Source organism: Ictalurus punctatus, chromosome 9, assembly GCF_001660625.3.
Source record: "Ictalurus punctatus breed USDA103 chromosome 9, Coco_2.0, whole genome shotgun sequence".
Classification (NCBI taxonomy): domain Eukaryota; kingdom Metazoa; phylum Chordata; class Actinopteri; order Siluriformes; family Ictaluridae; genus Ictalurus; species Ictalurus punctatus.
In genome coordinates, this window is record NC_030424.2 from 24,746,006 (window position 1) to 24,759,049 (window position 13,044).

The 13,044-nt window shown below is 41.0% G+C and overlaps 1 protein-coding gene across 1 annotated transcript in view; it reads right to left on the reverse strand.

Annotated features, from left to right (window-relative positions):
- Positions 1-13,044, reverse strand: part of alk (ALK receptor tyrosine kinase) — a 438,375-nt gene that overhangs the window by 210,989 nt on the left and 214,342 nt on the right. Inside the window, exon 3 of the mRNA XM_017477116.3 lies at positions 2,283-2,438. Within this exon, the coding sequence (XP_017332605.2) occupies positions 2,283-2,438 (156 nt within the window). The remainder of the gene's footprint in view (positions 1-2,282; positions 2,439-13,044) is intronic.

Here is a 13,044-nt window from a genome sequence, read left to right on the forward strand (position 1 = left end):
TGTTTATAAAACAAGATATTTGCCTAGCAAACAGTTCTGCTCTGGTTCTCATTTGCCATTTTCCCTAATCACTGGTTTCATCATCTAGTGTATTTCCCCTGTGTCTTGTGGTTATGTATTCTCACTCACTGTGTACATGTTGTTGTTGTTTTTTTTCTTGTGTAGGTATTGCATATGCTACTGTTCATGATCCCTAGTTGATTTTCCCTGTTCCATGAACCTTGTTATAACATCTAGCTCCCACGTGTTAAATGCCTGGAGGAAAATGAAATATATTAACTAAATAAATAAATCCTGATTGAATGGTATAATAAATTCAAGCAACTACATAGCCATCCTCATAAAGGACAGCTAATACAATCAGCAGCATTGTAACTCTGTAAACTGACTGGATCATTACCTGTTTTTGCATAAAGTGTTAATTGGTAGCACTTTAGCTACTCAGATAATGTAATGATTTTTGTTGAAGTTATGATCAACTGCAAGGATGTGCTTTTGTGAGAAAGTGTCAATTTTAGAAACAAGCTTGTGCGACTCTGAAAAATACAGTGATGCTAACATAGTTTAATGGGGCTAACAAAAACTGTTTTGCTAACAAAAAGCTGAAAAAATGAACAGGCTAACTGTACTTGGAAGCTAACTAGCTAGTTTAGTTAACAAATACAGTGAAGCTAATGAAGTCTGTTTTACTAACAAAGTGAGCTACGTTAGTTAAGTCCTTTTTTTCTTATTGCCTGAGAATATTCCGTATATTTATGCCACAGGGGGGAGCTGAGGGTTAAGATTAGTTATCTAACAGATGAAAAGTTGGTTAGTTACTTAACACTGCTGGTCAGATTCTGGGAGAAAAAAACTGGAGAACCCATGATAAAACCAGGACATGTGAATCTCCTGTAACCTATAACATTGTTATTATTGTTATTTTTTAATTATACACAATGAATTATGCAACACTGTGGTGGCTGGTGGCAAATAGAATAGAAAACATGCCACATAAAGCTCGGAAGAACTCCCCTCTAACCCCACTATGGCTACTAGACCACGTGCACCTTCACCAGACCTTCTCTCTTACATCGAGGCCCCAAAACACGTTCCTGAAGACAGCAGAAACAGCAGCATAAAGAAAAAAGTAAATAGCCCTGGCATTTCTATGCTTCACATTCATCAAGTTTCCCATCGTCTCTTTTCCCTTGGTGCGTAAATGGGCCTTAAGATGTATGTGGAGGCCTGGAAGGAGTCATTCACTGCAAGCTCACTGAACAACAACTCGCACAACAGGGTGGAGAATATGAATATACATTTTAATTTCCTTTGCTCAAGGGTGCTTCTATAATACTGCTATACACATCTGAGATATTCCAGGCTGGGCTGTTTAAAACTCTAAGCTTAAAAAATGTTTCTCTTTTTATGAAAGAACGTGTTTCAGTCATCTAGGCATGATCAACCTAGTTCTGGCTGGTTACCTCACATGGACCTCATCATTTATTAGACTGGTGTGCCTGAAGAAAAAATCTGTCTGTTTGCCCATCCATCCATCTATCCATCCACTCATCTATCTGCTTGTCTGTATATTTGACTTTCTGAACATATGTCCACCCTTCTGTCTATCTATCTGTTTGTCTATCTATTTATCTCTCTGTCTGTCTGTCTCTCCATCCATCCATCTCTCTGTTTATGTATTAATGTATTTAATCCCTCTCTGTAGTGAACCTATGGCCAAACGAATCCTTCTAATTTTTCCCTTGATTCTTTTCCCCTGCAATTTATATTTGATGTTTATCATTTTGATCAATAGAATAGTGAAACACTACATCACTCGGTGTGCAAGGGCACCAAAAGCGCACTCTGGGAGAAACAGTGAGAGGTGAGTGAATTTAGAGAGTGAGAGGCATTGCTCTATTTTCTTTTGAAGTGCATGAGTGGTGCCTGAAGAGCATGTAATCCCCAAACCTTCTCTCCAACCTGACTATCTAATGAGCCTTTGTTAACATACTTATCTCTGATGCATACAGTACACTGCACACACAGCCTCCATTATGCAGCTGTTCTACTGCACCTAATTAAACCTTTATCTAGGGTTTGATAATGTCTTCCAAGCCTTGTGAGGGGAAATGAAATTATTCCTAGAAAGTGAACTACTCCAATCTCTACTACTAAGTCAACAAGTGAGCCACATTCCTCCTCAACCAATTATTCACTGCTCAATCCCTGGGATTAAATCTCATAATGTAGAACAGTTAAGGCACATTAGCATTCTAATAGATTTTTTTTCTCTCTCTTACCTTCCTCCCAGCCCTGAGAACTTCCTCTTGCAATGTCCATGACCCCATGATCCTCAGCCCAGACATCCTCGGCTGATGTTAGACTCCATGCAAACTCTGGATGGTAGCTTTCAGACCTTCCATGGCATGATTTTCCCTTTGACGAACACCCCAAACCTGACAGAACAACAACAAAAAAATGCATTACTTGAAAACATATGAGAAACATTTACCATGGCAACAAGTCACAGTGTTACGGCCCGGTCTGGGTCGGGCCGCAACATACAATAAAATAAAAAAAAAGAAAAGGGTTGGCGAGACCAAGATTGCATTTGCTTTGTTTTATTCTCCAGACAGAGCATCTTTTACATATATATAGTGGTTCACTCTTCAGAAGCCGGCCAGGCCAAAATAATAAACAAAAATTCCCTCTAACTTTACCAAAAAAAACTAACTAAACTACAAGAAAAGAAAACAAAAATACACCATCTTCCCTCACTCCCTAGCTAACCCAAAACCAGGAGAGAAAAAAAAAAGAATCAACACAAAAGGCGCCGGCTTCCTACAAATTACTCTTAACCGTGCACTATTTACAGAGGTGACTATTAGTATGTTAATTAACAAAGTAATATATACATATATATATATATATATATATATATATATATATATATATATATATATATATATATATACATACAAGTGTATCACACAAATCGTAAGGGGGCAGAGCATAAACTAAGTCAGAACAGGCATAGGGTCATACACAGACGAAATAGTCATACACCGGCGAAAAGCACTTCTCACTATACACAACACAATGGCAATGATCTGCCCTGGGATGGAGACTGATGAGGCTTAAGTACACTTCCGGAAACGTGCAGCCAACCAATCCTAGCGCACAAGCCCGGAGCAGGCGTGGACAAGACGTGATCATCCACTAGCAAGCCGAAACGTGACACATGCAGTAGGCAGGGCCTAGAGAAGGGGGAGGAGACAAAAGAAACCCATCCCTCCACTGACATAGACACACAAATGGCACATAGAGCAAACAGAAATACATTGAATAACGTAACACACAGACATTGTTGTGAATGAGAGATGAGAGGTAAAACCACAAAATTAGCTGAAATGCATTATTTAACACTAGTAGACAATGTCAGAGCTGTTAAATATTTCATCTCTATTTCATAGTATAGCCTGAATCCACTTCAGCACAAAAATGTAATAACAAACAGTCCTCTTTGGGGACTCAGTAAATCGCTCTGCTGTTCCTTTGTTGAGGCGACTAATTGCAAAGGACAAAAGGGCATTGCTCCAGAATTAACCAAACCAGCAAGCCAGCACAGATATCTTATTTAAGGTGTTTTTTTCACTCTCTATAAAATTTATTGTGCTAATGAACACCAGGGCTGAATTTGTCATTTTTTAAAATTACTACATTGGGATACTTAACACACTGGGAATTTAGTGTTTGTAGTACTCATATACATCTCTGCTCCCCCCCCCCCTTCATTCCACCCTCTTATGGGTCACTTTGTTAACTAGGATATACTATAGGTACAGTATCTCACAAAAATTAGTACACCCCTCACATTTTTGTGAATATTTGATTATACCTTTTAATGTGACAACACTGAAGAAATGACACTTTGCTACAATGTAAAGTAGTGAGTGTACAGCTTGTGTAATAGTGTAAATTTGCTGTCCCCTCAAAATGACTCAACACACAGCCATTAATGTCTAAACCGCTGGCAACAAAAGTGAGTACACCCCTAAGTGAAAATGTCCAAATTGGGCCCAAAGTGTCAATATTTTGAGTGGCCACCATTATTTTCCAGCACTGCCTTAACCCTCTTGGGAGTTCACCAGAGCTTCACAGGTTGCTACTGGAGTCCTCTTCCACTCCTCCATGATGACATCATCGAGCTGGTGGATGTTAGAGACCTTGTGCTCCTCCACCTTCCGTTTGAGGATGCCCCACAGATGCTCAATAGGGTTTAAGTCTGGAGACATGTTTGGCCAGTCCATCACCTTCACCCTCAGCTTCTTTAGCAATCAGTGGTGGTCTTGGAGGTGTGTTTGGGGTCGTTATCATGCTGGAACACATGCTGGGATCATGCTCTGCTTCAGTATGTCACATGTCACAAAGTAGATGTTGGCATTCATGGTTCCCTCAATGAACTGTAGCTCCCCAGTGCCAGCAACACTCATGCAGCCCCAGACCATGACACTCCCACCACCATGCTTGACTGTAGGCAAGACACACTTTCTTTGTACTCCTCACCTAATTGCCACCACACATGCTTGACACCATCTGAACCAAATAAGTTTATCTTGGTCTCATCAGACCACAGGACATGGTTCCAGTAATCCATGTCCTTAGTCTGCTTGTCTTCAGCAAACTGTTTGCAGCTTTCTTGTGCATCAGCTTTGGAAGAGGCTTCCTTCTGGGACGACAGCCATGCAGACCAATTTGATGCAGTGTGCGGCTTATGGTCTGAGCACTGACAGGCTGACCCCCCCCCCCCCCCCCCCCCATCCCTTCAACCTCTGCAGCAATGCTGGCAGCACTCATACTTTCATACTCATACTCACACTTCTCATACTCATACTCATATTTCCCAAAGACAACCTCTGGATATGATGCTAAGCACGTGCACTCAACTTCTTTGGTCGACCATGGCGAGGCCTGTTCTGAGTGGAACCTCTCCTGTAAAACCGCTGTATGGTCTTGGCCACTGTGCTGCAGCTCAGTGTCAGGGTCTTGGCAATCTTTTTGTAGAGCAACAATTCTGTTTTTCAGATCCTCAGAGAGTTCTTTGCCATAAGGTCCCATGTTGAACTTCCAGTGACCAGTATGAGGGAGTGTGAGAGCGATGACACCAAATTTAATACACCTGCTCCCCATTCACACCAGAGACCTTGTAACACTAACAAGTCACATGACTTGTTAGTAACATGTAACAGGTCACCTCAACACCTCTACATGTAACAAAAAGTTGCCACTTCAATGCATACAATTTTCTTGTGGATGGTGCTCTCTCATTCAACATGGTCTCTACAACCTCAGTTGAGAGACCAGAATCTATGAGCTGGTGCCTCTCAGGGGCCAGACCCACAGTTTCCATATTTCTGGCCGAGGGTGATAGATCAACCATCTGGCTTAAGACATTAGATCCCTGTGAATGGGAATCTCCCAGGGATTGAACCATATTCGAACTGGCCAATAAGGTGCTATTAGCAGATGAGGGCCGCTCCAGAGACTGGGAGCTGGACAGCCATCTAAGATCGTACCCCAGCCCATGAGGGAGGCAACTGTCATTACTGTCTTGCAATAAGGAGACGCCCTGAGAGTGTGACGCAAGGCTAGAAACCGGGAACACCTCCAAATTTTCAGAGCATGTAGGCACTGCGGTGTGACACTGATTACTCTCCGGTGTTTCGTCCTCGGATGAAACCCACAACTTTTCAGCCACCACTGAAATGCTCTCATGTGCAATAGGTATGACATTGGCTGTTACTGCTATAAGCAACAAGTCTCTCATAGAGACTGGAGGGGATGCCCAGATCCAGCTTTATCTTACTCAATGTTGATAAAATTGTTGGCGATAGAAACGTATGTTGGGGATAGAAACTTCCTCATCATAGTAGAATCCAATATAACCCCCAGAAAAGTTGTCCTCTGCATTGGACAATGCTTTTCTTGGGGTTCAACCTGAGCAACAGGATCCTCATGTAGAAAGGAACAACATCTTGATGTTGTAGCCTGGATCATGTTAGAATTAACCAGTCATCCAGGTACTTTAGTATATGGATGCCCTGTAGTCGCAAGGGAGCCAGAACGGCATCCATGCACTTCCTGAAGGTGCAAGAGGATAAAGCTAGACCAAAGGGAATAACCTGATATTGGTACACATTGCATCTAAATAGGAACCTCAGGAACTTCATGTAACTGGGCAATATTTCTATGGGGAAAATGTCTTTTAGAGCTATCGTCACAAACCAGTCCTCAAACTGAATCTATGGAACGATAAGTTTGAAAGTCAAAATCTTGAACCTGTATGTCCGAAGAGTACGGTTCAGATGGCACACATCTAAAATCGGCCGTATGCTCCCATCTTTTTTGTGGACCAGGAAATAACGGATGTAAAACCTCCCTCCCTCAGGAAAGGGGATACATGTTCTATGGCCCCTTGGGCTAGGGATCTTACTTCCTGTGCTAACGTCAGACTCTACTCGGTGCTGACTATTTTGCTGAGCACACCTCTGAACTGGGGTGGTCGAGCTCTGAACTGGATGTGGGAACCCTTTTCTATGGTGGAGAGAATCCATGGAGACACATTTGGCAGTAGTTTCCACGCTGTTAGATGGTCTTTTAGTGATGTTAACTCTGCCACATTCTGTTGGAGGGAAAGCATCAGATTTCCATTGCCCTGTGACAGCTCACTGACTAGAGAACACTGAAAGCTTGGGATGACACTGGCTAGGGGAGGCCCTACAGTAATACTGGAGGCTAACTGCCCTAACAACCTCACGTCCCCTGATACTTCCCTCTGTGGCCCATCAGGACCGCTGCTTCTTTGTCCGCTTGGTATTTATAATCATTCTCAGATCAGGCCTACTAGCAGGCTGTGACTGTGGCCATCTGGTCCCCCTGGCTCTCCGCAGGGGGCAGAGGGCCACCACATTTGCCTTCTGTGCCTCCCTCACTCTAGTGCTGCCATTGTATGCAGTCACCCACAACCAAGACCCATTGCTGCATAGGCTTTTCCAACCAATGCCTTGGTGGCCTTACATGGCTTGGATGGCAAAGTCGGCCCCCATAAATTTCCTGCCATCATTGGACAGTGGTAGCTCGCAAGCACCTCCTCCACCTTTGTCATAGCCAAATACCCGTGCTGTTAATTCCCCACGATGGCCATATAATCCAACATTGCAGGGTTATAAACATGGCTAGTGCGATAATTCATCATGCACTTCTGGGAAAAAGGGGTTTTCTGTGGTGGGAGGGAGATTTATATCAAGTGGGGAGATAGCGCTCATCCAGCCTGCTATGAGCCACTTCATCTTCCCTGGGCCAGTCTAGATTAAGTTTCTCTACATCCCTAGTAATCACTTCAAGCAGCTCTTTATATGCTTTTGAGCTGCTCTCCGTGTTTAGTGCACTTGCTCCCCCCTCTGGCTCCTCAGAATCAGAGAGGTTGGGTTGACCTTCCATACCGGAAGGAGGAGGCACGATGCAAGTTCCAAAATCCGGTAGAGAGCCGGACCCAGAAGACAGAGCAAGAGATAGAGCCCGCTCATCTCCAACTCCTTTTCCAGATCCATATGAGCTCCCCAGGACGTCAGCCGGCTGGATGCCTTGGCAGTGGCTGGTCTAGATCTGCGAGGCTCTGAAACCCAACTTCCTTCGGCCAAGAAAAGAGCGAGGCACAAGCAGAGATGCCTGATTGTAAAGCGTTAACAACGTGTTCAGTCAGCCCCCTCAAGGCCTGTTGTGGCATACTCCACCCCAGACACTTAATTCAGAAAGTGTGCCTGTCCTCCCCATAAAGAAATAGGAGCAAGGTCTAACACACTTCCTAAACTTTTTTTTAAAGGGATAGAAATGTAAAGATATACATTAAAAAAAAAAAAAAAAAAATAGAGGAAATGGAGTCTTTTTTTTCCAAGCGTTTACACAAATAGCCGGTATGCAGTCTTTCACTGAAGATAATAAGGCTTATGACGTGGTTCACAGATGCCGTTTTATAGTCATGTGACGTGCAAAACTGTCATGTCACCTGACTATAAATAGGCGTGATGTCACACAGACTTCAGATACCAGTCACACACGAGGGCACTTCCCACAGTGTGAAGCTCACACAATGTTCAGTTCCTTTTGAAAGGGAACACTAGTTATCTACTTTAGCTGTAGCCTTTACGTCACTAAATTTTGTTCTTCAAGGTCTTGGGTATGCAAATGTTTCAAACTGTTGACTTTTTTTAAACACCAGTCAGACAGATAAGAAAAAAGCTAAACGTACTGTCCCTAATCATGAGAGACAAGTCAGGGCTATTTGGGTGCATTTATTGAATAGACATGAAGTGCAAAGAAAATTGTCCGAGCAGTTTTAATGACACGTGCGTCATCATAGACTGCACAGGGTTAACTAATGAGTACACAGAACACACGGATGGATTATATTTGTTGGGTTTTTCCCCCTTCTTTTTTGAGTGAATAACCATTTTAAAATGGTTTAATCATTTTCAAGGGCCATTATTTACTATTTATATGCTACTTCATGAATCTACTACAGTATATACCTTCTACACAAAGCATACAGGAAGTATTCCACAGAGAGACTTAATCATCCCTGTGTTGTAAGAATGACCCAGTTTGCTAGGCATATGAATTAAGTAGTTTAGAAATTCTCATCTCAGTTGATACATTGTTATTCAAGCACTACCAAGATATTATTGTACAGATGTGGTTTAAAAATTATTTGTTTCCATTCAGTTGCCAAATGAGATTTTTTTTCTGTATTTTCCTGTATGCATAGATTGTTTGATGAGAGGATAACATTTTTTTCAGCAGTCGTGACAGCTTATTATGAAGTTCCACTCCTGTCAAACAAGAATAGGGACTTTCAGCAACAGCTGTGAATAGAACGGCTATGGCGACCGGAAGCAAGCTGTTACAAGCTGTTATAAGCTGTCGTAGCGGAGAACGTAAAACTCACTAAGCAACCGGAAACAAGACGGCGCAACGTAGCATTCAGTCATTTATTGAAATACAGAAAATGTCATTTAAAAAAGCAAGAGAATGATTGCTTTTGGCATTAAATAATAATCTATTGTTATAAGAAGAACGTTTCTCTTGTATGATGCCAACAAGTCTAAAAACCTAGATTTTTACCATGTAAGAAATATAGTACATGCCTTTTAATCTTGATTACATGGAAGAAGACGAATGCCGAAATGAATTTCACGTCAGAGACTTAAAATTAGCTTAATCTTAAAACATATCAACACAGACTAAATAAAAGACTAATGGTACAATCATATACTGATGCAATTACAATGTCATATACCATAAAACATAACATTTTCTTGCCTAATCTGTCATGTTGTAACGACTACGGCAAACCAGCTATTCTCCCGTAGGAGAGAATTACAATAGAACGTCACGAAGTGGCAGTTAAAGTCGCACATACGCAATACAACGTCAGAATGCCGTTACCATTCCATTGCTTAAAGTCTCTAATAGTAATCTTAGGCTACAGTGAGCACAGGTTTGCCAAAACTGGACATTTGAAGATTAGAAAATGATCTGTGCCCACTGCAGCCTCTTTCCTGTTTTTGGCTGAAAGGAGTGGAACCTGATGTGGTCTTTTGTTATTTTATCAATGTATTGGGCATTTTGAAATGCTTTTCTGCTCACCACAGTTGTAAAGATTTGTTATTTAGGGTTATTCGTGTTATATACACAACTATATATTGCTTCATTACACATTCGTTTTTGAACATTGCTGCTCATGCATAATTACCACAGTTGGCATGGAATAAATTGTAGTATTTCATGTATTCAAACTGCTCCGATCGAACAAGTTCTTCTTGTGGTTTGTCTCGGACTGTTTTATTTGAATTGATTTGCATATTCAGTGTGTTACAATCTAACCGCACACTTCTCTCATACTCAGTGGGGTTCTAAAAGGGCAAGTGGGATTTTGTTGCTTATCAGAGGATTGTGGGTTGAAACCCCAGGTGGCTTATGAATGTGTGCCTTCTCTGTGTGTGTGTGTGTGTGTGTGTGTGTGTGTGTGTGTGTGTGTGTAAGTATGTGTGTGCACACACTTTTTTCTTGGCTCTTCGTAACATGCTGAGTGAATTATTCTTCACTCAGTGAGTGCACACTACAGTGCATTTGTCTTGCTTCATCATTGCTTTGCTAGTACTGAAGAGTTTACAAAGCTTTCACATTTATCTGTCTCACTGCATGTGCTATGGGAAGAAAGAACGCGCCTGCTAACAAAGGTCATCAGAGGTAAGAGCTTCTCCAAAACAAGTTAAGACTTTCATCCAGCTTCACTATCATGTTAAAAAGAAATATTATTTATTCATGTATTCATTTCCAGAGTTTAGAATATGTGACATTTTGGCTCATCCTTCGATTTATGCTTCTAGTTGCAGTGATTGTAACTGTGTGTGTGTGTGTGTGTGTGTGTGTGTGTGTATCAGCCAATGTTCCATGAAGTGATCTAGGTCATCCAGAAGAAGTCTCTGCCTAATGAGCTGCTCCTGTTAAGATCCATCGCATCCGGCTCTGTTAATGTTGCATGACTGTACACTGCAGGAAGTGGCTACATTTAAAGGCCATTTAAGAGCTCTTCCTTCTGTTCGTGAATGTAAATGAATATAGTTTGTCATTTTGGAGGAAAAGGGCAATAATTACCATTAAATCACACAGGGAGACTTTGAACCCAGTGAAATGAAATGATACATGAGCCCTTTTCAAGGTTCAAATGACTAAAAGGGCAACACAAAAAAGCATCTGTAAGCAAGAGAATGCAACTGAGATAATGGGAGGAATTGGTATTCGCTAAATGATTAGGTAATCTATTGACACTGTGTGTTCTTCCGAATAGATAACGAATGACATATAAATAACATGAATAATGGTCAGCTCTATTTTGAAATATTTCACAACACAAATCAGTTCTGTCAGGATTTTGCGGTCAGCAAACTTAATGAAAAATCAAGCAAACTCTGCAATATTCAGAGGAGCTTGCAATTTTTCAGAATTACCACAGATTTTCCACAGATTTTGACCAAGATGCGTCATATGACGTCATCACAACGTGCATTCAGACACAGGTCGCTTTTACCAACTGTCAAGTAAACAGGGTTAGAGACGGATGCAAGTACAGTTAGAGCTTTTATTTATTAGAGACAAGCAGACAAATCCAAACGATAGGCAAAAATGGGGTCAAAGAACAGGTGTGGGTCAGGCGATCTACAAATGGGCATAAACAAGGCAAGGCAACGTACAAAACAAGAAACTAGGGACAAGATCAAGAACCAGAAATGAGAACACAGAACAAAGGCTTAGGGTGGCTCTGGCGGCAAAATACAGAAAGAATATACTCGTCCAGAACAAAGAAATACAGGGGTTTAAATATACAATGAAATCAAAAGGTAAAACATAAACAGCTGTGAATAATGATTTTACACTTAGTGTTTTCCACCTTTAAACACAATAGACTTGTTTTCATAGACACTGCTCTGAGGGGTTTTATCCAACACTTAATTTCCTGCTGCATCAGTTATAAAGGGTCTTTAACTCGTCACTGCAAAGGACAGAATATGTTTTTCTCCTTAACCTTGTATTTGGACCAAAAGTGATTTTTCATCTCTCATCACTCAAATCACTCTATGTTGGTCTACGGATACCTATCAACACTTTACTGCTGGATGCCAATGTTTCACAAGTAGCATCAGTACAAGCTCAGGCTAGAACATATTCACAACCAGCCATTTGACCAAATAACATACGAAAAAATAAACGTTCTCAATGGAAAAGCATGTGTATAACAGCAGCTATGTGCTTCACTGTCTACCAGTGTCAGAATGAGCTGAAAATAATGTTTTGCTCAATGTTTTGCTTTCTGATGCCTATTTGATGGGCGTTAAGTGTTAGACATGCCTCAATAGAATGGTGAAAACAGTGTTGATGTTCTAATCTGGGGGGAATCAAATACTTCATAACAGCACAGTGAGTATCACCAACTGGCTCAGGAGCTGCACAGAGGAACCAAAAACCATGTTGAACCAAAAACCATGAACATTTCCCTGTTAGGTGGAGTGGATTACATGTCACTTTTTCTCACTCCATTTGCTATTTTCAAATTACTTCACTTCTTATTTGGTTAAAGTTAAACTTCAGTCACTTTACCGCCATGATTTCCCCACCTCTCTGGAAATCTATCTCATTAAGATGAAGGACTTCTGGAAATCACTCAGGGTAAAACATATGTGTGTGTGTGTGTGTGTGTGTGTGTGTATATATATATATATATATATATATATATATATATATATATATATATATATATATATAGAGAGAGAGAGAGAGAGAGAGAGAGAGAGAGAGAGAGAGAGGGGGGGGGGGGGGGGGGTGTTAGTTTCTTCAGTTGGCAAACCTAGAACTCTTTGCTAAATTGCTATTAAAGTGGAAAGCAGGAAGAAAGGAGGCAGACACTATTCAACAAAGCTTGAAACAATTTCCGGATATGTCATACAGGTCCTGGTCTTAGAACTGATGACTTACCAAATGACCAAGGACAGGGGTTTTATTTGCCATTTATCCTCATTTACACCCCTCATTTATCCAATGTCTTAATAGCCTGGAATGTGTAATAATACCCCCTTAGATATCAGTCAATAGGAATGTTCAGGATTGTTAGCCTACAACAGCACTAATTTCCATCAGTCTATATTCATTTACTAGAAATTCCTCATGTTCTTCAAGTTATTTTCTAAACTATTTTCTTGCTGACAGCCCCATAACGATTTCCCAGTTGCTTCAATTGAGACAATTTAAATAGCAATCAATTTAGTGCATGTGTTTGTGAACTTTCTGTTTCTATTTCGCCTCTGCTGAGCTAGAAATTATTTCAATTATTCAAGCAAATTTACCCTAATGCTAAATGTAAATTCCAAATAACGATGGGGCATTGATTTCACAGAGCGAAACTGTGTCTCAGATGTGTATCAGAGAAAATGAATGGGGACCAACATA